The sequence below is a fragment of the Onychomys torridus genome, chromosome 1 (assembly GCF_903995425.1).
Source record: "Onychomys torridus chromosome 1, mOncTor1.1, whole genome shotgun sequence".
In the NCBI taxonomy this organism is placed as follows: domain Eukaryota; kingdom Metazoa; phylum Chordata; class Mammalia; order Rodentia; family Cricetidae; genus Onychomys; species Onychomys torridus.
Window position 1 is genome coordinate 141197360 of NC_050443.1, and position 23988 is coordinate 141221347.

At 40.4% G+C, this 23988-nt stretch overlaps 1 protein-coding gene across 42 annotated transcripts in view; it reads left to right on the top strand.

Annotated features, from left to right (window-relative positions):
• The window catches only part of Trpm3 (transient receptor potential cation channel subfamily M member 3), an 819880-nt gene that overhangs the window by 631326 nt on the left and 164566 nt on the right, over positions 1–23988 (top strand). For all 42 annotated transcript variants that reach the window (XM_036207600.1, XM_036207631.1, XM_036207795.1 and 39 more), the window contains one exon: positions 12991–13114. In XM_036207600.1, coding sequence (XP_036063493.1) covers positions 12991–13114 — 124 coding nt within the window. The remainder of the gene's footprint in view (positions 1–12990; positions 13115–23988) is intronic.

The window sequence follows — 23988 nt, forward strand, 5'->3', positions numbered from 1 at the left end:
CTTTCCTGGAAATCACTTTGGAGACCAGGCTGGCCTCGAACTCACAGAGATCCACCTGCCTCTGCCTCCCGAGTGCTGGGATTAAAGGCGTGCACCACCACCGCCCAGCCACATGGCCAATTTTAAAAGGTGGACAAATGGGAAAAGATGAGAAAAGCAGTATTTGAGGAGGAAATGCTCTGGGTGATGGGAAATTACAGATAGTAGGACAGATCAGTATGGATGCCATCCCACCTCACTTGTCATTGACGTCCTAGTCATCAGGGAGAAAAAATATAGTCCCTGGCCTGGCAGTGGTAGCACACGCCTTTAATCCCAGCACTTGGGAGGCAGAGCCAGGTGGATCTCTATGAGTTCGAGGCTAGCCTGGGCTACCAAGTGAGTTCCAAGAAAATGGCGCAAAGCTACACAGAGAAACCCTGTCTCGAAAAACCATATATATAGTCCCAACCTTCCATATGCTTGGTTTTCACTTTTAAAAATAAGAATTTTTATTAATTCTTTCTAATTTTAATGAGAATTTCATTCAATGTATCTTGATCAAATTCACCCGCAGCTCCTCCCTAATTATGCCCAGATCCACCCTTACCTCCACACTCCCCCAATTTTGTGTCCTCCTGACCTTCACAGGCACCAAGCACACAGTGGTACACAGATATACATGCAGGCAAAACACCCATGCACATAAAATAATAAACAAACAAACAAATGCATAAACAAAACAATGACCTTGAATTTAATCCCTGTCCTTTAGAAGAATTCTAAAGCATCTTAATAAACATTTGACCCTGCCACTAGTTTAACTTGCCACCAAAGGCACCACTAATAATAAATGTCTGGAATGTTCTTAACAGGTTTTGCCTGGAATCCACATGGAATTCTAGAACTGATCATGGACCACAGCATTTTCATACACTGTATACATAACTGACAACCTGCTATAAAGCTCTCTTTGACAGAAAAGAGGGAAAATGCATAGAAAGTAGGATCCAATGTTATATGTACTAATCTTACCAAAAGAAACAAGAAACAAAAGCCTCTCCAGTTGGTTCCTGCATTATTGAGTGGATATTCATGCTTATTATATGTTCTTTGGATAGTTTATGTAACACAACTCTTCATCACAAAGAGATGCTCCTATAGGTCTTCAATAAGCATTAAAGAATCTATTCCTATAAACCCATGGTAGACATTCCATGTTTGGGGACAGGCCAAAGATTTGGATTTCTGTAAGCCTGTGATCACCTTAGTTTTCATCATTTGATGGTGTGTTTCAGTTTTATCATTTCTGGTACAAGAATCAGAAACCATTTTCCTCTTGAGCATCAACTCACATCATTTAGTGATGGCTTCCTGAAATGCACTGAGAATGATTTTGAGGCTATATCTAGGCTCAGATAAAAGGACCAAGTGTGTTATATTAACAATGAAACTGGACAAAGAGGAGACCTCACAGTCAATGTGTTGTGAATGTCTACTCTGACACTGGAATAAAGTGACACTCTTAAGTACTCCCATATCTGTAAGACTGAAGGTGAGTAACACATAGAACAGGGAATTATCTACACAATGAGAAAAGAACCCAAGATACCCCAAAGATACTTGGGATACAAGAAGCAGTTGCTTTTTAATCAATATGTCAAAACATATCAGTGTTTCAATCATCTGGCCATGATAGAATTTCCATACAAGGATAAGGCATGGGAGATGAAGGACCAGAAACTCCTTACCAGTAGGAACCAGTTGGAAATGGAATGAGGGACAGGTTGACTACACAACTTACTATTGATAATACATAAGAAATAGTACTTTTTTAAAGTAGGAATTAGGAGCTGGAGAGATGGCTAGGCAGTTAAGAGCACTTGATGCTCTTGCAGAAGACCAGTTTCAGCTCTCAGCATCCACATGGTGGTTCAAAACTATCTTAGACTCCAGTTGCAAGAGATCCAATGTCCTCTTCTATTCTCTCTGGGTACCAGGAACACACATGGTACACATACATATATACAGGAAAAACACTCACATGCATAATATAAACTAAGTTGTTGGAAATTTTTAAAGCAAGGAATTAATCCATCAAGAATATGTAACAAAAATAGAGAAAACTTGCATTATCCCACCATGTGGAAGAAGAAAATAGTGTGTGAAGAAATAATCTGGCAAACTACTTAGAGACATAACATAGCATTACTCTTCCCCAACACCTCAGCCCCTATCTCCAACAACATCCTTGACATGCTGGAGTTAATTGCATCTATAAATATGAATATGTCTGTTATATATCACTGTAAAGCTTCTACATGCAAAAACTATCTAAATATATTATTTTGTAATATGAGGTAATTATGATATTGATCCCATTGTAGAAATAAGAAAATGTAGGATGAAAGGTCATGTCATTTGCTAACTTTCTCCTAGGAGCACCATGGTCTTCTCAGGCAGGCTGGGACTGGAATTACACTCTTAGCACCCATGCCATATTATATCCTAGGAAGATGGCCCAGTGACTATAGGAGGCTTATCTTGCTTATCCCAGAGTTATTTCAGACATGAAAAGTAGAATACATCCAGCTTTTTTCTTCTCTCACATGCTAGTTAACTTCATGAATAAATCTTGAGCCAACATTTAATGTACATCCAATGAAGGTGTGTCTACAGCTTAGCCTCCCCAAGGATTCCATATACTCCTTAAGTCAGCTCTGATTCTGACTTTGATGCAGGGCCTAAAACAATAAAATCCTGACCGCCTGGCTATGGGTGGTGTTCACTGATCAGTTTTACTTGGAATGAACTCAGAGTATATTGCTTGACTTACAGATTTGGCAGAAAATCTGCCTGACCATGTGGCAGTTGCTGTATTCCTTGGAATGCTTCCTTTTCACTCTTGGGCACACTCATAGCCACAAGCAAAGGAAGGAGGGGAAATGGGAAATGACATACACAAAGCAGCTCTGTTCATTTTGTACTGAAATATCCTGCTAGCCCTAGCCATATCCCAAGGTGGAGCACTTGGCAATGCTGTCAACCTCAAGAGCAATGCTGTCCAACAGAACTTTTTGGAATGATAAAATCTGCCTCGGTGCCATCCATTGGACAGGCCCTGAGCACTTGGGTTATGCCTAAGAAACTGAATTAAATTGTGATTAATCTTAAATAGTCCCTTAGAGCTAATGACTGAATGCTGAAGTTCATTTCCGCAGTGGGTTTTCACCAAACTAGAAATGCTTGAATTCTGATAGACTTCCCATGTTATTTGATATTTCATTCAATGTTATTCGTTCATTTGAGAAATACATTTTGAGCAACTATTATAATATAAGCCCTAGCCCAGACACTGGCAAAAACACACAAGGGAGCCAAAAGTACTAAATTCCCTACCCTTGGGAGCTTAGCGTCTAGCAGAGTGAGAGAGATGGTAAAAAAAAAAAAGAAGAAGAAGAAGAAAAGAAAGAAAAACAGTGCTTTAGAAGGTACATGGGAGGGCAAGTGGAGTTACAGGATCAACAAAGGACAAAGTGGAAAGGTCTTCGACCATCACTAAGTCGGCATTTCAGGGAAGGGGAAAAGAGAACACAAATACATGGGTAACGGAACATGCCATCCAAGCAGCCAAGGAGTGTAGAGTCTAGGTGGTCTTATGAAAGGCCACCTGAAACAAGAGTACAAAGCTAACTCTTATCAGAAGTACCAGTTGTTCACTTGCCACTCTCAACCCCGCCATGCCACTTGTGTTTCCTTTGGTATGGATGCCTGGGCCTTCTGTGTTACCGTACATAGCTCCAGATTTTGGAATTCAGGAGTGAGGGTCAAGTAGGAATGGTCCCTCTGTGGGTAGCACTAATGAAATTTATCAGAGAGTATACTGTTCCAACAGTGTGTATATGTCATGTCTCGTAACAGGCAGGTTCTACCTCACTAAGTAGATAGAGCCCTCAGGAATAGCCCAGATAAACCATTTCCTCTAGGCTAGACATTAAGCCAAGCTCAGAACTGCTATTTGTCTTGACTGATAGAGGCAGCTTTGTAGTAGATTCACTATTCAGTGACAATCTAGCCAACCTACATTTGTGTTCCATTCCATCTATACCAACTTTCTATCTAACCATCCTTTTATGAAAAACAGCAACAGACTTGCTCTTGGGGATTCTAATTGTTGAATGTTTATGTGCCTTTCAATTAATTAAAGGAAATTTGGGCAGCTGATAAAAACAAGGAATTCACTTGGAACACAGTGGCTTCCCGGAGTCACATTACTGAATTTTCTCATACATAGACTGCAGACCATCCTCATGTATATAGCAGAAGTAATGCTTACATCAAGCCATTTAAACAAATCACGGACTTTTCATCAATACACTTAGTGAAACTGTACATAGAGGTTCATATAAATCATTATCCAATTCTTCCCTTCTCAGTCTCTTCCTAGCCCAGTTGACTCTCACAAGCTATGTACTGTTAAGGAAGTCCATTTGCCTCTAAAGACCTCACATTTTTTCCATGCATAAAATGTTTAAAGTTGAATCATTCCTTTCTTCCAAGTTCAAATCCCTTCAGAAAAATCTTCCAGGTAAGGCCCTCCCTGGAAAATAGAGACTTCAGAAGGATCAAAATTGGAAAATCAGGAGGTATAGAGTTTCATGAGTTTTGATCCCCACCTGTTTGACTCTGAAATGGCATAAGATTAGTTCTAGGGGCCTTCTCATCACCAGCCTATTTCCATGTCATCTGATGTGCTTCCCCCATTGAAAGCTTAGCTAAGTGGCTTTCAATGGTGTTTTGCCTTCTCATTCAAAGACTTGTTTCATCCAACAGTTATGGAAACATTACACTGTCTCTTCACCATGTGAATGGTTTACATGCTAGTTATCCTGTTTCAGTTCTAAGCTGGGTTTCACTAGGACTCCGCCAAAGGTGTGAAAAATTCTCAAGTACATAAAAAATTCCTAATTAATCAATATCCATGTGTCAGGGTCATTTTTGATATTTTTCCACACATGACCTTTTGACCTAAAAACATCAACCTTAAGGACATATACCAAATCTATTAACAAATAAGGAGATAGAGGTTGAAAGAACCAAATAATCTATTTCACAGTCCTCAGTAGAAAAGAAAGGAAATGGATTCTAATGAGAGGCAACATATCAAAGTGTTTTAATTATATCGCTACATCTTCTACCAATTGTTTATTATATGTATTTATTGTGTTGACATTTGTGTGATAAAATTAGTTCCAGTTGCCAAAGCTGCTAAGCTCTGTGGGGAAAATTGCCTAAGTATCACTGAAATGTTGGATATCTTCAGATGGTGAGCATTTTTAAGAATAACTGCCCTATGCAATATGAGAATAAAACAATCTTTTCCCAGGGCATTTAGTAAGTAGGAATCAAAGATTTTCACACAGAAGGTAGTTCCAACTGAAGTTTAAATAGGCTTTGAGTAAAGAGTTCAGGAGCAGAGACCATTCCAAGCAGTAAATAGAGCACGTTCACAGGCACAGAGGTATTCAAGAGGCCAGTTGGCTTGGGAGATTCTGTATTTGTAGAAAATATATAAGGGTAGCAGAAGAGTGCCTAGGTTAGGGGAGAGACTACAGATAATCTTAAATGACATATGCAAATTAAGATGCCATCTGGCTAGGGATGGGGAGCTACTACAGAATTTTAAGGGTATTCTAGAACATGATCCTTCTACAGAAGAGCCATTTAACCAATACCATGGAGGATGGACCAGAGGAGGACAGGGAAGAAGCCAATTAGCAGTCCTTTTATTCCAGATGAGTAAGATAGGACAGATCCATGCCAAGGTTCACGGAGGATGAGGTGAGCCAGGACAGTATTTCAGGAATTCAGATCTCTATGTACTGGCGTTTCTAACAGGGATTGTTAAAGCCTGCAGGTGTTGCCTCACCACCTCAAGCAGACCCCGATGTGAAGTAAAGCCAAAGAGAGAAAAAACCCTACTGTTTGGTGGTGACTTACCCTGGTCATTTAAAGTTGGCCCAAGCATGCACAAATTTTACTGCAACTGTTTGTTACATATAGCTTTTGACAGGGATAAAAGTATGAGAATGACATCCATAGAAAATGGACTTTGGTCAGATAACAAAGTCTAAAAGAAATACCTGGTAGGTGCACCATGAGTACTAAATAAATGTTGATAATCACCTCAATCAAAAGGAAAAGTTTGAAGACTTTATACACAGAACTAAGTAATAGTATTTTGAAAACATGTATAAGTGGTTAGGTGGCCACTTTTAAGGACACGTGGTTCTTAATGACATCAGCTACTCAAGAGGGACTACTGCTACTAGTTCCTTGATGCTGAGGCTGAACAGGACTCATCTCTCAACCCACTCTTATGACAGTAACAGGTCTAAGTCTGATTTGTTGAATGAGTGAATGAATGCAATGATGAACATGCAAAGGTCTTCATGGGGTGTTTGCAAAGCTCCATTTTAATTAAGCTTCTCTAAATCTAAACATCTCAATTTCCCAAGAGAAAGAAAGAACTGCAGCTCTTTATTCTCTCTCAAATGGGAAAATTATTTCTCTTCAGGAATTATAATTCAGGACCAGCTGCCATCATAGTCCATTCTACTTAAGGAAAACGAATCTACCAATGACTCTTCCCTAAAAGACACTATAATAAGATCTGAATAACAGCAAATGCTCGCACGAGGCATGCTACACACCAGGCCCTTTATGAGGATGGACTCAAGTAACTCACATGTCTATGAAAAATGCTTTATCATTTCCATGTTACATATATGAAAGGGATAAATAAAAGCTGAGTAAGTCTTAAGATCACACAGTCAGCAGGTGAGAACCTATCAAAGGCTGTCCATCCTCTACAGATGAGCCATACTATTACTTGTGGCAACAGAAGTATAGCACTTGAAAGAAAGTGGTGGCTTTTATCAAAAAGAGGGGAACAGGAAAATTAAAGAGAAGAGGGGCAATCAAAGAGATCATTATTCTCTAGGATCTCATTCAAGGACAACTTTGGGTGTCCTTTATATAACATTTAGGCATTTGCTTTGGCTTCAAATAAATGACAGAATTTCTGTTTTCTTTAGTAAACTAGAGATTCCATTGGAAATGGTGTCTTTTAAGTAGCAAGTGTGGGTATTCACAGTTTTATTTATATAAGGAAAATTTCTCACACTGTGTCTGCAGCATCTCACAGCATCTGCAAGGGTCTCGGGAGGACCGATCTCCTCGAAAGCTGTTAATTAACCTAAGATTAGCTCTTGAAGTCTCACTGAATTCTATATGCTTTTTTAATTTTCAAATCTAGGAACAAAAATCTGATACTGCAGATAATTAAATTTATTCTGGGAAAAGTATTTCTACATGTGGGCTGCATTTACAGCATTTGAATAGAACACTAATTACAAAGTAAGGGGCGTGTGGCTGGCTATCCTGAGCCCTGGGTAAACATTGACCTATTTTAAATTACTCTGTGACTCATCTAAAAAACTACAGGCCATACATGAGGCATTCAAATGGAACCACAAATGCCACAGTAAAGAGATGTTCCTTAGTCACAAAAGCCCTCTAATTTGAGGTGTACCTAAAATAACACTGATACATATGGAGCCACAAATTAATGGTTTCCATAAATAAGTCATGCTGTCACAGACCTGGTTCTAAAGCTACAGTTTCATGTAACATTACAACCATGTTTTGATGTCAAGAAGTTTTCAATCACTACTCTAGTGCCATAAAAAGAAATCTAACAAGGGGTTGGCTCTAGATCCATTGATGTTCAAATCGCATGGTGAAAAAGCTTTCAGTCTCTCCTCTCCAGTGCTGTTATAGTAGGGAAAAAGTGGGAAGATCTAAAAAGAAATCAGAATTTCAAGAAAACAGGCTTATCAAAGACATGAAAATGTGTGTTCACAAAATAAGACAGGGAAACAAAGTGAACCATTGTTGCAAATAGGAGTCAGAAGTTAAATGCTCTGTGTCTTCATTTACCAGGCCCCACTTAGACTCACCTTCCCTAAGCCAGTCAGAACACTTCCAACATTCCCATTTTCTCATTCTCTCTCTCTCTTCTTTCCACCTGTCTCTCTCGGACATTATACACATATATATGTATACCTATAGATATAGATAAAGAAAAAGCATTTTTCTAACAACAAATTGACATTTCTCCCTGTGGGGCACATGATTAGGAAATTGAGTGACGGAGTGATATAAGACACAGGAAAACTGGTACCATGGGACAAGAGTGAAATAAACAAACTCAGACCAGACACTGAGATCACTGAGCTATGTGACTTATCCCTCCAGCAACTTCACCAGTTCCTTACTCTGCAAAACAGACCCCCTGCCTGCCTCACAGATTGTTCTTCCACTACTCCTGTGGAGTAGGGTAAACCAAGAGGTGCTGTGAATTCAGGAAATGTGTACTATAGGGTTGTTCCTAAAGCAGTGTCATTAAACCTCCTCAGCCACAGGCATATGAGCTTCATATGTGCTGTTAAGAGATTGGCAACAATGGGGTGCTTTTAATAGCAGAGACACACCAAAAATAATACTTTCCTTTTCATGTAATCAGAAAGATGTGGGGGAAACTGAAGCAGGGTTGGAGTATTAGTAAATATAACAGGATGCTTCAGATGGACCATGTCACCTTTGTGTCCCCAGTCACATCGTCCCATGAGTGATGGACTCTCTCCTCCATCCTTCCTGTTCCATCAGGCACGAGCCTCTCCACTTTGTAGCTCCAAGCTATTGCTCCCATTGTATGGTTCTTCTTGCTAATTGATTTAGCCAAAGCCACCCCCTTAGTCAGATATGAAATAGGATGCAAAACTATAGAACTCTTAGGTGAGTCTTTAAGCTCGCCTAACTAGTGAAAACTATGCCTAAGTCAATTACACATCATTCTTTAATTTGCAAACTGGCAGACTGGATAGAATTGACAGAGAGCTCTCTCAAACAGTTAATGATCTCAGGGAATTCAGATTGTATTACAGATGGCTGGCAGTAGAGAACAAATTTTGAGTTGTTATCAAAATTAAACACCTGCCGATGAATGATTGGACCTATCAAGTGACTAATCAGAAGAATCCCTTCTGTAGTCAATCATGTGCTCCATTATACACTTTTGATATTTCAGAACTCTCTATACTTACCCTCTTGGGTTGCCTGTCAAGTAGACATATGACCAGGTATGACTGTTCATGCCTTGAGTCTTAGGAGAATTAATTAGCACCACAAATATAAATGGGTCTCTCTCCTACTGAAAAACTTTCTTACTACTATGGGGGCAAAGCCAGAGATCTCACAAGACATGGTGGCACTTGCCTGTAATTCTAGCACTTTGAGGTAAAAGCAGAAGAATTGTGAATTTGAGGCTAGCCTGGATATATAGTAAGACCATGTGTCAAAAACTAAATAAACTCTAACCTAGTCTCCAAAGGTCCCATGATCTTGTCCTGGCTAGCTCTCTCTTCATCCTTCTCAACTTTTTTACTTTTTAATATTTCCCCCAATAGCTTTTAGTTACTATAACACTTGAAATAAGCACCTTATAGGAGCAGAATGCATTTGGGGAATCAGGACATGAAAAGCAGCCTGCATCCCTCTGAGGGCACTCTCCCAGCATCTCCAACCCTTTTGTTAAGCAGTGCTTCCATATTACTTCCTTTTCTGTGGCTGTGGCAAAACACCAGGACCAAGGCAACTTAAAGAAGAAAGGGCTTGTTTGGGGCTCACGGAGTTCCAGAGGGCTAAGAGTTCACCATGGCAGGGAGGAGGCAGCAGACACTAGACATGGCAGCTGGAACTGAAACTGAAAGCTCATGTCTTCAGTTACAAGCAGGAAGCAGAAAGAGCATGTAGCATGTAGCTTTGATACCTCACAATCCAGCCCCAGTGATGTACTTGCGTTAGCAAGCCCACAACCCCTAAACCTACCCAAACAGGCACCACCAACTTGAGACCATGTGCTCAAACATCTGAGACTATAAGGAACGTGGTCATTCTAACTACTTCTTCGAGATTCCATCTCCCACTAGCACCAAGCTGAGGCCACACATTTATCAGAGAGACCATTAGGGGTCATTTTGTATCTACAGTGCTCACATGTTCCAGCCATACTACCCTTTCCTCCCTTTTCCAAACCAGGCCATTTTGTCTGTCCTTCCCCACTCTTTTCACCCTCAGCCCTTTCTCGGGCTCATTCCTCTGCAAGCATCAGGGAAAGCTCCCCGTGTCCTCAGTTTTCCCCAGATCACCTCTCACCAGCTCCTCTACTTCTCTACCACTGACAGTTATGGCTGAATGCCTAATCCATGTCTTTCTCCTACAGTGGAGGCTGGGCGTGACCATACTGCATCTATCTATACATCCCTGACATACACCATAGTGCCTACCACCAAGTAGATGTCCACATGAATTTTCCAAATGAGTGAATCATGAGTGGGTGAGTGGATGGAGGGATGGATGGATGGAGGGATGGATGGATGGATGGATATGGATGGATATGGATGGACAGATGGATGGATGATTTCAAGCTGATTTGATGCTAAGGCCATGGAGTCATACAGAATCACATAATATTAAAAGAACAATTAGGATTTCCTTTCTCGCCCTCGCCTGAACCTGCTTTTCTCTAAGCATGCATATGCTTTGACACTATTCTTCCTGAGTGAGGAGTGAATGTGAGGTGACCCAACTTTCTGATCCTCAGGCGAAGGACTTTCAGGATCCCTGGGCTGAGACTTTTTTCAAAGTAAGGGTACCACAATGAACAATCTTCTGTGCTCCTGGGAACCCCAATAGAAAGGCATCCTCAAGATTCTTGTCCTGCTTTCCTGTGGAAGGAAATCTCAGCTGTCTGCTGGAGTGGCCACAGCACTGAAGGGAGGCAACATTGTGAAGCCCATGCTGCAGAGAGAGGCAGCATGATGGCACAAAAGAGTACTGGGCGGTATTCTGCTCCTGGTGTGCCTTATGGGCTATGTGGATCTCAGTTCGGGGCTCAGTCTGGCTAAAATCCATGCCTGTAAGATTAAACAAATCTCTTGCCTTCAGGGTTCATGGCAGCATCAAGTGAAATAATATTCTATCTTATCTAGGAGTTGCTGATACTTCAACAATGAAAGCAATGTGTAATGTATAAAATGTACAAATGATAGGCAGAAAATATTATTTTACCACTATCCTAGAGAAGAGTTTTTATCCTTCCGGTTTTGAACAGTTATTGCTTCATAACAAAGTATGTTTTCATCCCCTTGCCATTTGGTGACTGGCAGATGCCCCTCTCACCAGGCTAGTGAGGGAAATTAAAAATTAGTAGCTGAGGCCTAAGTGTGCGCCAACTATATACACTAAAGCAAACAGTACTATGCTTTAGGAATGCTGCTTCCTATGAATCAGACTTTGGCTCACTAGAAAAAAACAAACAAACAAACCTTTTCTTAATTAAAAAAAAAAAAAAACATTTAAAGCTCTTAAGGTAGTAACCTGACTCCTGTTTCCACTTGGGGTATGTTCCAGTTTCTGTGGGGGAATATATGTGCAGATATGTGTCTGTGTATACATGCGTGTATATGTGGAAGCCAGAGGTCAGCCTGGAGTGTCACCCCTCAGGAGCCACCTACCGTCATTTTTTTTCAGACAGTTTCACATTGGGACCTGGGACTCGCTGATTAGGCTAGCTAGATAGCCAGGGACCCCCAGATTCTTCCATGTCTGCCTCCTGGGTGCTGGGATTGCAAGGTGTGTGTCACACCTGGCTTCTACAGGGATCCTGGGGATCACACGCCAGTCTTCATGTTTGTACAGTAAGCATTTTACTGATGTCCACATATTATATTGATGTAACATGAATCTTAAAGGGTCTTATTAATAAAAAAAAAAAAACTCGGGGCCAAGTATTGGGGTGAATGCTGAAAGATCAGAGAGACAGAACAGGCCACAGCTAACCTCACCTCGCCAACTCCTCAGCTCATCTTGTTTCCTCAAACTGGAAGCCTTTGTGTCCTCATCCAAATGGATCTCAGCTGAACTGCTGTTAGGAGCCTAAAAGCTTAACAGGCTCTAGTTCCTGGTCCTCATGCCTTATATACCTTTCTGCTTCCTGCCATCACTTCCTGGGATTAAAGGCATGTGTCACCATGCCTGGCTGTTTCCAGTGTAGCTTTCCAGGTGGATCTCTGTCTCCAGAATGCTAGGATTAAAGGTGTGTGCACTAACATTGCCTAACCTCTATGTTTAAGATTGTGGCTGTTCTGTTCTCTGACCCCTAGATAAGCTTATTAGAGTGCACACTATATTGGGGAACAAAATATCACCATATATTGATGCTGAAAAATGCATTGCTGAGATGTAACTTTTCTTCCCATAATTATTTATAAATTACAGTTTGTGGGAAAATGACACAGCAAATCCTTTCCAAGCTTTAGAAGACACAATTGAAGGCATCTTTAATAGCAGAACTTGAGGTAGCAGACACTAAACACATGACTATGGGTAAGGGAAAATGGCAGCAAATAACTAAGGCCATTTCCTATTTCACCCTGTGAGGCTGTGAGACATGAATTTATTTTTAAATGCGCTGCTTTGTAAATGGTCACATTCAAAACAGCTGTTGTGGGAAAACCACAGGAAGAAGTAACTCTGATTAAAAATAAATCCCCAGTGCTCTCTTGTGTTCTATAATATTCCAACTTCACTGTAGGGTAACTATGGTAAAGAATACTGTGCTGGGTGTTTTGAAATAGCTAGAAGGGAGAGTTTAAGTGTTCTCACCTCAAAGAAATGATAAATGTATAAAGTGCTGGATGCAGTAAATATCTTGATTTTATTAGTCCATAGTCTCTAGTACATTGAAACATCACCCTATCAACTATGAGCAATTATGTGTAAGTTAAGATAAACTATACACACACACACACACACACACACACACACACACACACACATATTGAATAGGAGTTGTGTTGACCTGACTGACCTTGGTTTTCATTGCAGACTTATCAATGAATCTCTAAGGGACCAGCTATTGGTGACAATACAGAAGACCTTCACGTACACTCGCACCCAAGCTCAGCACCTGTTCATCATCCTCATGGAATGCATGAAGAAGAAGGAACTGGTATGTCAGCCCCGTAGGTGGCAGGGCACTTTCCGTGTCCCAAATGCTTGCTTCAATCTTGTGCCCTTTTCTCCCCCTAGCCTTGCTTTCACAGTTCTCCAGAGGGGCCACTGGCTCCAGCACTGATGGATTTTTTGGTGTTGGCTCTAATGAAGTGTGTGTAGTATGTGTAGCCAAGTTTCCTGTGTTTTTCCTGTTTTGGGTTCACCTAAATACTTCAGATTATCTCAACCAAATGAGCCAAGGAGAATATAAAATTAGTTTCCTCCTGGGAATGTTCAGTTGAGCCTCTCTTAGGGATGGGATTCCACTTTGCTTGTAAACTGACAGTCACTGGGTGTTTCTTGTCACTACACATTTAGTAAGAAAAATATCCAAGTTAATATGTTAAGTAATACAGATGGAAAATCAATTGAGTACCTCAAAAGCTCTGGAACATCTGTGTAAGGTTCCTGTAGTGCTGTTGAAATGCTGCTTAAATGTGTCTTACATCAGTTCAAAGTGTCTTCCAGATGTGGAGATACCAGAGACACTCTGGAAGGGTGAAGAGAAACAAGAGCGTAACACTAGGGAGCCTTTAATATATGCCAGGCAGAGAGCTGAGTCTTCCTGTCTATGAAAACCGGTGATCTTTGCAACTCTCCCAGGAGGATGAAAAAATAGTACCTTTACCTTTCACTTGAGAATGTTCAGGCTCACTTGATGAGTAATGAGATGTAAAACCAGTGATGGTCAGTTAGTGTGAAAAGTATTTTTATTCAGCAATTGTCCCATCCAAACCATCAGAATGAATTGCCCACTCTGGGAAGATTCCCATCAGGCTCTCAGGAAACAAAGGCCAATTGAGCTGGTGATGAAGGCAACCAAATGTTTAGATGAAATAACAGGTTCAGGAAGCAGGGCATTCATAGAAAACATCCACACACCCTTGTCAATCAAGGCTTCCAGAAGCCCCCAGGCTTGGGATGACAACAGAGAAACTGGAAACACCTCTAATTCCTGAATATCTACATGCCCAATACATATCCTGCCAAACAAGAAATTAGAGTCCATGGCCAGGAGACTATCACGCTTGTTCCTTCCATGATAGATGAGGGGATTTTCTTCTGAGTTCTGATAGTGTTTAGATGAGGAGGCCAAGGCTAATGATGAACCCTCACCATGACTGGAATTTTCAGTAGTCTTGGAAATTCCTAGAAAGGCAATTCTAGCAAAACTTCTAGGAGCCATTAGAGGTTATAAAAGTAAATGATACTGGATAGACTTGTCAGGGTGTTTTATGAGACTGTCCTGTAGGATCCTGCTGGATAATTGTCATTTCATTATGAACCCCAAGGAAAAGGTTGAGTGCATTTCTAGGCAAATTAAGAAATTTGACACCCTCCCAGCTCCAGGCTAAGGAAATGTATTCTGAGCAAGCAGTAAGCACTCATCTCTCCACATATGGGCAGAAATGTTAAGGATTCATAAAGTCATACTTAATTTAAATAATTTCCATTTCTGGGGGACTGTGTGGACGGACAGCACTAGATGCTTTACAAATGAGGGGAACAGAAGGTAAGAATTTCTCTTTTTGTAAAAGCAGAGGAGTAAATTGGGGTATCACCTCACTTAGAGGAAAGGCATCTGCAAACAATCCAGAAGAACCAGTTGGGAGGGTCTTGGTGTAAAGTAATCCCTACTCACCAGGCAGCAGGGCATAGAGAACAAAAAGACACTGCAAGGTGAAATTCCTCTTCCTTCTTATCCTTCAGCTGCCCTTTGATTGTCTTTAAAAAGTTCCATGAGATATTTTCTTAGGCAAATCTAACCAATTCAGCTAAGGCTCCCAGTTCTATGGCTAATGCAACATCCTTTTCCTCACCACAGCCAATTAACTCACACAGTAAAGGGCATCACTAGGAACACTATTTAGATGGGTCCCTTGATGTTTCCAGTAGGCGAAGCAGCCCTGCTTGGCATCATCTCAGAGGTACTGTACATTCCCCTAGTTTCATAGAGTTCTTGAAATTCATTTCTCCTCTGCTTATCCAAAACCTGTCATCTTGTAAGAAAATACTATCCTCTCTCGAAACCAGCCCTCTCCAGTATTGCCAGCTAGTTTGCCCTCTGCTCACTCATGAATTTTAAAGTTGTATTGCCAAAACTGCATTCATGGACACTACTAGATAGGAACAACAAATGTATTGATGACTATCCCCCTCATATTCAGCAGAGGCCTGACTTTGAGAGAAATCAAGGCCATAAACTTACCCACTTGTTTCTCCTCCATTGCAAAACATCCTCATCTATGTTTCTTCCTTTTTATCTGGTATCAGGGTATTCTAAGATGGTTCTCCCAACATAGACCACACACACCCTCACATCATACTTCCTCTGTGATCTCGCTCTAGGAAGTGTTTTGTTTTTTTAACAAGAACCTTCTTTGTTGCTCTATTTGTGGGGTTCCACCTTTATTCCCACTTTGCCAGCCCTTTGGTGGCTGTTTTCCTCTCACCCTCAAACATCCATTTCTTCCCCTCTTCCCTTCTCTTCCCTGTGGCTTTCACCCATTGAAGCCACACCATATAAAGTTTAGTTATTTTCCCTTTGTGTCATTTTTAAGAGAATTTCAAATCTTTTACCATGGGAGATTGCATCAATTTCTCCTTGAAAATCTGTCAAATTTTTCCTTTATGTGTTTGGAGATTGTGTTCCTAGGCTCATAAGATTTTACAATTGGCTATATTTCCTAGTGAATCATTGCCTGTCATTCTTCAGCAACCTAATTCATTCCTGACAATGGCCTTGCATTTCAGCTCATCTGGTATTAATATAATTACATCAGCTTCTCCTGATTCATACTTTCCTGGAAAATGAAAGCTTCATTTCCTTTTTTTTTTTTCATTTCCAATCTTTCTATACCTTACTGCTAGGTGCATTTCTCATGATGTATAGCTTTCATTTTAATATTTAAATAGAGCTAATACAGTAAGCTTGGCCTATTAGCATGTGCTCTGAGCTGTTTGCCCTAAATAAACTTCTTTTACATTTTATTTAGTCAATGAGACAGTCTCACCTGCTGAGCCTCCTTTAAGTATTTCAACATAGCTCCCCTTTTTCTTGATAATAACTCACACATCTTGCTGGCTTCAACAATAACCTGTTTGGATGTTATTTGCAAAACTGAATTTCTGGCCTTCACCTCTCTCTCCTTGTCTCCAGAAGCGTAACTGAATCTTGCTTTGGATGCCTGGCTTGTCTTCCCATTGTTACTGTAAATTTTTAATGTCTGGAAGCATCTCCCCAGCTCCCTTAAATGTCCACCCCTGCATCTTCACGACATCCCACCCTCCTGCTCTCAGTGTTTCCTCAGTCCTGGGAGCTTCAGGGTCTCCCTTTCTCCCCCGACTCTGCCACTCTAGCCAAGCATTGCCAAATGGTCTTGGTGTTCTTTGGCAGCACTGCCTCTGGTGTCTGGCTGCTTTGTGTGATTCCAGTAGCCGCCATTCTCATCTTTCTTCATTAGGACTATGTGAATTGTCCCCGCTCTTGGAATGGAAGCCTTTCTCTTCTCTTTCAAGCTTTCTACACACTGTTCCTACCCTCATCTTTTGGGAGCCCAGTTCAGATTTTCTCATCCCTTTGCTTGGCTACCTTCACTATGTCCAAAATAATATACTTTCTTATTCTCAAATGGGCATCTCATTACCACATGATCACTTCCCTTTACCACCCTTCCTTCCATCAGGTAATCCAGGCTTCCAAAGTTCCCAGTTCCCTTTTTATTTTTTTATTAAATTTTTTATTCATTTTGCATACCAACCACAGATCTCCCCCTCTCTTCCCTCCTCCTGCCCCTTCAGCCTTCCCCTCCCCCAGCCCACCCCCTCATTCCCTCCTTAGACAAGGTAAGGCCTGCCATGGAGAGTCAGCAGAGCCTGATACATTCAGTAGAGGCAGATCTAAGCCACTCCCCTTGTATCAAGGCTGTGCAAGGTGTCCCGCCATAGGTAGTGGGCTCTAAAAAAAACCTGCTCATGCATCAGGGATGGGGTCCTTTGAGCAGATCAATCTATACAACTGTCTCAATTATTCAGAGGGCCTATTCTAGTCCCATGGAGGCTCCACAAGTGTTGGTCTAAAGTTCATGAGTTCCCACTAGCTTGGTTTGGTTGTCTCTGTAAGTTTGCCCATCATGATCTTGATGCCCCTTGCTCATAGAATCCCTCTTCTCTCTCCGGCTGGACTCCTGGAGCATGGCCTAGTGCTCGGCTCTGAATCTCTGCATCTGCTTCCATCAGTTACTGGATGAAGGCTCTATGACAACAATTAGGGTGTTCACCAATCTGATTACTGGAGTAGGCCAGTTCAGGTACCCTCACCACTACTGCTAGTAGTCTAACTGGGGTCATCCTGTGGATTCCTGGGAATTTCCCTAGCACCCAGTTTCACCCTGTCCCCATGATGTCTCCCTCTATCATGGTGTCTCTTTCATTGCTCTTCCACCCTGTCCCTGTTCCAGCCCAACCATCCCATTCCCTTATGTTCTCCCCAGTTGCCTTAATCAAAACAAACTGTTCTTTCTGCTGCCATTTCCACTTGTTCAAATCATATGCACCTGAGAGCATCCAGTTGTGACATCATGTAACTGTTGTGTACAATTTCTATACAAAAGAACATGAACTAGATTACAGTTGCCTTGGAGCCTGTTTCTAAGCTGCTCATGTTGGAAGCTGTTCTTCATCATAGCTTACATGGGGTCCCTTACACCATTTACTTTGTGTACCCTCTAGCTGTCTTTGTCATAGCCTGGATTAAATAGCCCGTGTTTTAAATGAGATACCTGACTGCAGTGGCTGGAAAGTGAGCCTGTAAATTGATTTTAATAATGACCCATTGAGTCTACATCAGGCATAAATACATCTTGCTCATAACATTTCTCTCAAAGTATTCATACACCAGATTTTCCCCATAAAGGCAAAGTGTGACTCCACATTTATGTTGAAAGATAAAAATTAAAGACTAATGACTTCAAACTCATTCATTGCTTTGTCCGAGATGACTTGATTAGGAGTTATTACAGGGTAGGGTGAATCTGAATTATATTCACATCTTGAAATCTAGAGGACTATGCAGTTTTCCTATTTTATCACATGATTTTGGTTGAAAGCTACAAGAATTGTAGTAATTATGCCACTATTACTTCTTACTCCTAACCTACAGTTTTGAGAATAATGCAGCTACCAGCTGTATATTGAGACTTATTGGAGATCTTGTGGCTTGAAGCTAAAAGGGGGAATGAGAATCTCTTAATTATTGCTTATGATAAAATTATTTTAACATTTTTTTCTGAGTATTTGAGAGGCTCTGTGATGCACTTCACAGCCTTTATGACTTGGGAGCATGGCTTTCCCACTTACTTCCTTATAGCCAGCTCTTATTTGCAACAATGGTTCTAAAATCAATAAACACTGAAATGGTATTAGAGGCATTTACCCAGTTTATCAAATTAGGATGGACAGGAATAAAAGTGCACTAATTTTTTTCTTAAACTTTATCAGTTAAAAAATATCTAAGGACTACTGTCCACTCTTGGTCAATTTCAAATGCATTTAATTAGCTAATAAACAAGGTTTATTGCCCAAAGTTTTGGAAGGTGGTAAATTTCAGAGCAAGTGCCAGAATCAGGTACCATCTGGGAAGAACTTTTGCATAGATGATGGCTTCTTGCTGAGCCCCCACAAGATGGAAGGGATAAGCAAGCTTCTTCAGAACACATTTCTGAGGATTCTAATCCCATTCATGAGGATGAAGCCTTGATCAAGTAAGTTCACAATAACCACACTTGGTGCCACCATCATGTCTGTGACTAAGATTCAATATATGAAACATGGAGGGCAGGTCACCAATATTCAGCACAGCAATCACAGAGTCATCTATAGTGATATTTTATTTGTACTGAAATGTGATTTTATTTGTATATTAATATAGTTGCCTTGGGGTCAGAGCAAGCCATAGCAGAAGCTGGGCGGTTGTAGTGCACGCCTTTAATCCCAGCACTTGGGAGGCAGAGCTAGGCAGGATCTCTGTGTGTTCAAGGACACAGCCAGCATGGCAACACATGCCTTTAATCTCAATACCAACCATAGAAGACCTAGAGGTCTATACAGACAGGCAGTGACAAGGAGGTCATGTGGCTGGGTTTACAAGCAATGAGAAGGCAGAACAGAAAGTCTATATAAAAGACAGGACACAGGAAGTAGGTCTCTTGAGGAAAGACAGAGCAGCAGTGAAGGATAAGGTTTTCATTCTCAGCTATTGCTCTGACCCCTTGGCTTTTAACTCTGCAATTGGCTCTGTGTTTCTTATTTAACAAGACAGTTACATCTACAGGCATCTGCTAATAAACATGGAAAAGAGCAGTATGGGGGTGGGGAAGGGTACATTATATCTACCTTTATCTTAGAACCTAATGGTTACACAATCAGATAAGCTCAACAGATGGTTTAGGTCAGTAGTCTACTCACAGCAGCTGAAGCTGTAATACTTCATCAGCATTATCGTCTCCCTTGTAGGGCATGGAAGTAAGACAAGGAAATACAACATGTGCTGATAAGAGGCAGGAAGGAGGGTCAAGAGTGATGTAGCTGTGGTGTTCATGTATGAAGTCCCCAAAAATATGAAGTTAAAAACAATGTGCTAATGGAGTAAATGGGAGCAGGATCTTTACAAAGATCACCACTTTGATTCCTTTTCAGACCTTCTTTGAAGTACTTGGCATTCAATTTTCTCTTCCTTTTGAAACTCTCCTGTGGGTCTAATTTAGACTCTCAATTTTCCATTTTCTTTGTACTTCTTAAATTCACCTTCGCTTTCCATTTCTCTCCATTTTCTTCCCTGCTCCATAAGCTGATGTTTATCGAAGATTGATTTGTGCTTTTCTCCCCCTTTTGTTTGCTATTATAACTTCTGCTGCCTTAAGACTAGGTGCCAATGCACAAACATCTAGTCTTATCATCTGCATTCTACCTCCTCACTCACACCCTCACTCTTCCTTCCTTTGACTATTGCTGCTCTGTGGAAGCCTGGTCTGGGATCCTCTATCCTTACCTATACACAGAATGGATTGGCAAATTTCCATAAAGGGTAGAGCATATTTAAGGTTTTGTATACCAGGCATACTCTGTATGTGTTTGCTCTTCAACAACCCTGTGAAACTAAAGCCATTCTGATCTTCTCAGCCACAGAAAAACAAGCCATTAATAGAAGTTCACCAACAGATGGAGTTGTGCTGGCTCCTTGCTATAATAATGCAGACTCTCCTTGCTGACACACTAAGAGAATCATTATCACTCATTTGAATATAAACTCTGGTGATGTTTTCCTACAGTTCAGTCTGAAAATCCATTAAATCTTTATGAATGCTTCCTGACAACCAAACTGGCCTTGTTTTTATTTCACAATTCCCCACATGTTTTCATCTGTGGAACACTATCATTTATCATATTCAACACCAGATTCTCCCTCATTCCCCCCCTTCTCTTCTTGCCCCCCTCTCCTGTCTGTCTCTCATACATATACCTACACATACACACACACACATACACACACACACACACACACACACACACACACACACACACACACCCTGGAATACATCTAACTCTTAACACCTGTTTTTGTAACTCTTACCTCTATTGTCATATATTCATATATATTTACATATAGAGATATAAACATTCTATATAATCTCTTAAGAACCGAATCCACATTTTATCTATTATTCCATTTTCCCTATACTCACTCAGGCCTAATTGTGCTTAGTGCCACCGTATATACATAGTAGATATTCAATAAATACTTGTTTACTGGATTTCTGTATGAAAAAATTCAGGTTGGGAAGAATGCTTGGAATCCACATAGTTCATAAAATCTCTGCTAACAAGAGCATATCTCCTTGGGGAGTTGTTGTAGATTTGGTTTCTGACCTAGATTTGATTCAGTCCATCTGTTTGAGTCTTTTGACCTGCGGGAAACCATCTAATCTGGTGACTGTGAGAAGCAAGCTCTAGAAGCAGACAAACCTGACTTCATCGCTGTAGTGGCTTACCCAGTGTCTCAGGATCTCAGCTTTAAAAACAGAGTGACAATAATCCCACTGGGCTCTACAATCTGTTATATTCCATTTTGATCCAGATCACGTTTTGATTTTTTTTTTTCCAAACTCAGTAAGACAGACACCAATCTACTAGAAGATTAAGGATTCCCTGAGGGCTCTTCAAATCCAATGTCTCCAACCAAATACAAAGCTAAAATGTATCCAGATGTTGTATGTCTTCCTGTGCTCTACAAAAGATTCCTGACCTCTGGAGATGATGAGTCTCCCCTAGACACTAGATAAGACAAGAGAAGACCATTGTCTATCCCTTACAGATTAGTCTCTGGGTGCCCAAATCTTATCATCATCCCGTACAGGGAAAGTAACTGCTTCAATGAGGGCAGAAGATGGTGCTGGCATTCAAGGGCAAGTCTCTGTGTTTAGGAAAATGAGGGCAATTCTACTCTTCCTTTCACAGATTCATTAAAGCCAAGCAAGCCTAACCTCTAAAACAGACCCATCTCCTGCTGAAAATAGGTCTGACATACATTGGAAACAAACCCCAATCCCTAAATGTCTATTGCTTACAAAAATATATGCACACAAGACTCTTTTTTTTCATGTGAAACCCATTACATTTTATTTGTCAAAAATGAATAGCTTCAGAATAAATCTAATGTAACTTTTGCAAAAAACACCCAAAAGTACTGTGTAAAGCACCTCCTCATTAAATACAAACTTTCGTTTTGTGATGCACTGCATCAATGTTTTGCATACACCTTGATGCAAGGAAATTTTAAGTTGCACCTGCTTAAATTTTTTTAAAGGGCTTCAAAAACTGAACAATGATGACTACAACCACATTCCAAGACAGGAAATTTTCCTCCAACAAAGCATATTGTTTTGTTTATATACAACATGTTAGCACACAAGCATTTTAAATTAGTTGTATCAAAGTCAAATTTTATTTTGAAAGAAAAAACAGATGTATGTAGAGCAAACATTTACTATACCAAAGATACTGTTTTCCAATGTACTTACTGTCAACATTTGGGCAATTTTTAAGATTTTCCAAAAAAGGAATTATTAAAACCTCTGTATAAGAATATTTAAAATAGGAAACAAAGAAAAGACTTTTATACCGTATTTTCACAAATTGTTCCAAAGATAGTGTTCACGCTCAGTTTCCTTTGCTTTAAAATAACCTACCAGCAAACCACTCTAAAATGTTTTGTTCTCATTAACAAGGCTAGTTAGTGTAGTCTGGAAGATTGGAGCCTCAGTATCATATAAATATTCCCAGGGACCATCAGTACTCCCACCCTGGATTGTTTGGGAGAGTTAAAAGTCAGCATGTTTAAAGAATGTTAGCAAAGTGTGTGGCTCCTAGGACGCATTCCGTTACTAATGTCATTACAGTTATTCAATGAGTCTCTATGGAGACTAATCAAAGTATATGCCCAGATGTCTCCATTTCCCCTTGGTTTTCCCCAGTTCTGACACCAGTGATCTGTCACCACATCATCATGCTCCTTCCTTCCTCCTTCGTCCTCTTAATAGACGAGTTATAAGAAATGTAGGTCACCTCTCGATGACAAGAAAAGCAGCAAGTTGAACCTTCATTAGAGAAGAACTGAACCACTAACTAGAGGCAAACTCTTAGAGTGACCATAGTTAGGGATTTGACTTTGACCCACTGCCAATGCAACCGATCACCACTACTGCACAAAATGGTTTAAGTATATAATAGCATTGTGGCACAGCTCTCAGACTTTTACCTATGTTGGATAATTTTAACAACACATCCAATAATGACTCCACACATTACTTGACTTTACAGGTTTTGTAATTGCAGATTTTGCAATCTGTAAAGTCAAATATTGAAGCCCCACAGCCACAGGAGAAGGCTCTACTCTCCAACGGAATGGACATAGTACTCCAATGACCCAATATTGTTCCCTATTGACAGGAAACATGTCTAAAAAGAAATAAATAAAACTTGCTTTTCAACACAGAGCCAAATCCTAATTTTGCATATACTTTGGATATAAGCATTCAATTCTTAGAAAAATGTACAATTCCCTTCTAATTTGAGCCAGCCTGTTCACACACAAAATTCCTTTACAATCATTCAATTTTATTCACTTTTTACAATACTATGACAGCCTCCAGATAAAGAAGACTGTTTTTTGTCTCTGCAACAAGTAAAAGACAGCGGGGACCTTTTGAACTTTTACCACAAAAATGCCTTACTCTCCTCACATAAGGAGTTATTTCAGTTATTTGTTTATTTATTTGTGATGTTAACTCCTAGTAGTTTTAATTTCTTTGAAAATCTGGGAAGTGATTTTGACCTTATGTATATGAGTATTTTGTGGATGTATACTATTTAATTTATTCATTATCAAACAATGTAGTATAAGACTGACAGATCACCATAAGTGGCTGGTTCAAGGCGCTCATTTCAACTTCTGTGTATTTACAGACACTAGGGCAGGCATATCCTTACCCTCATAGTCCAAAGCATTAGTTGTCTTTATTTTCTTACACTGTGGTGTACCTGCATTTTTTTTCTCTTATGCCCTTCATAAGGAAGGTCACTGTGGCTTCCTTGATTGTCATTGTATCCTGGCCCAAGGAGAAACTGCTACCCATAAAATATCTACAAAGAACTTCTCCACTGGAAATACTTCCAGTGGTTTCCCATGCCCTCTTCCCAGTGTATAATGGGAGATGTCTCTCCTTCACAGCTGCTCTCACTAAAATAAAACTCAAAATGATAAAAACAGACTAG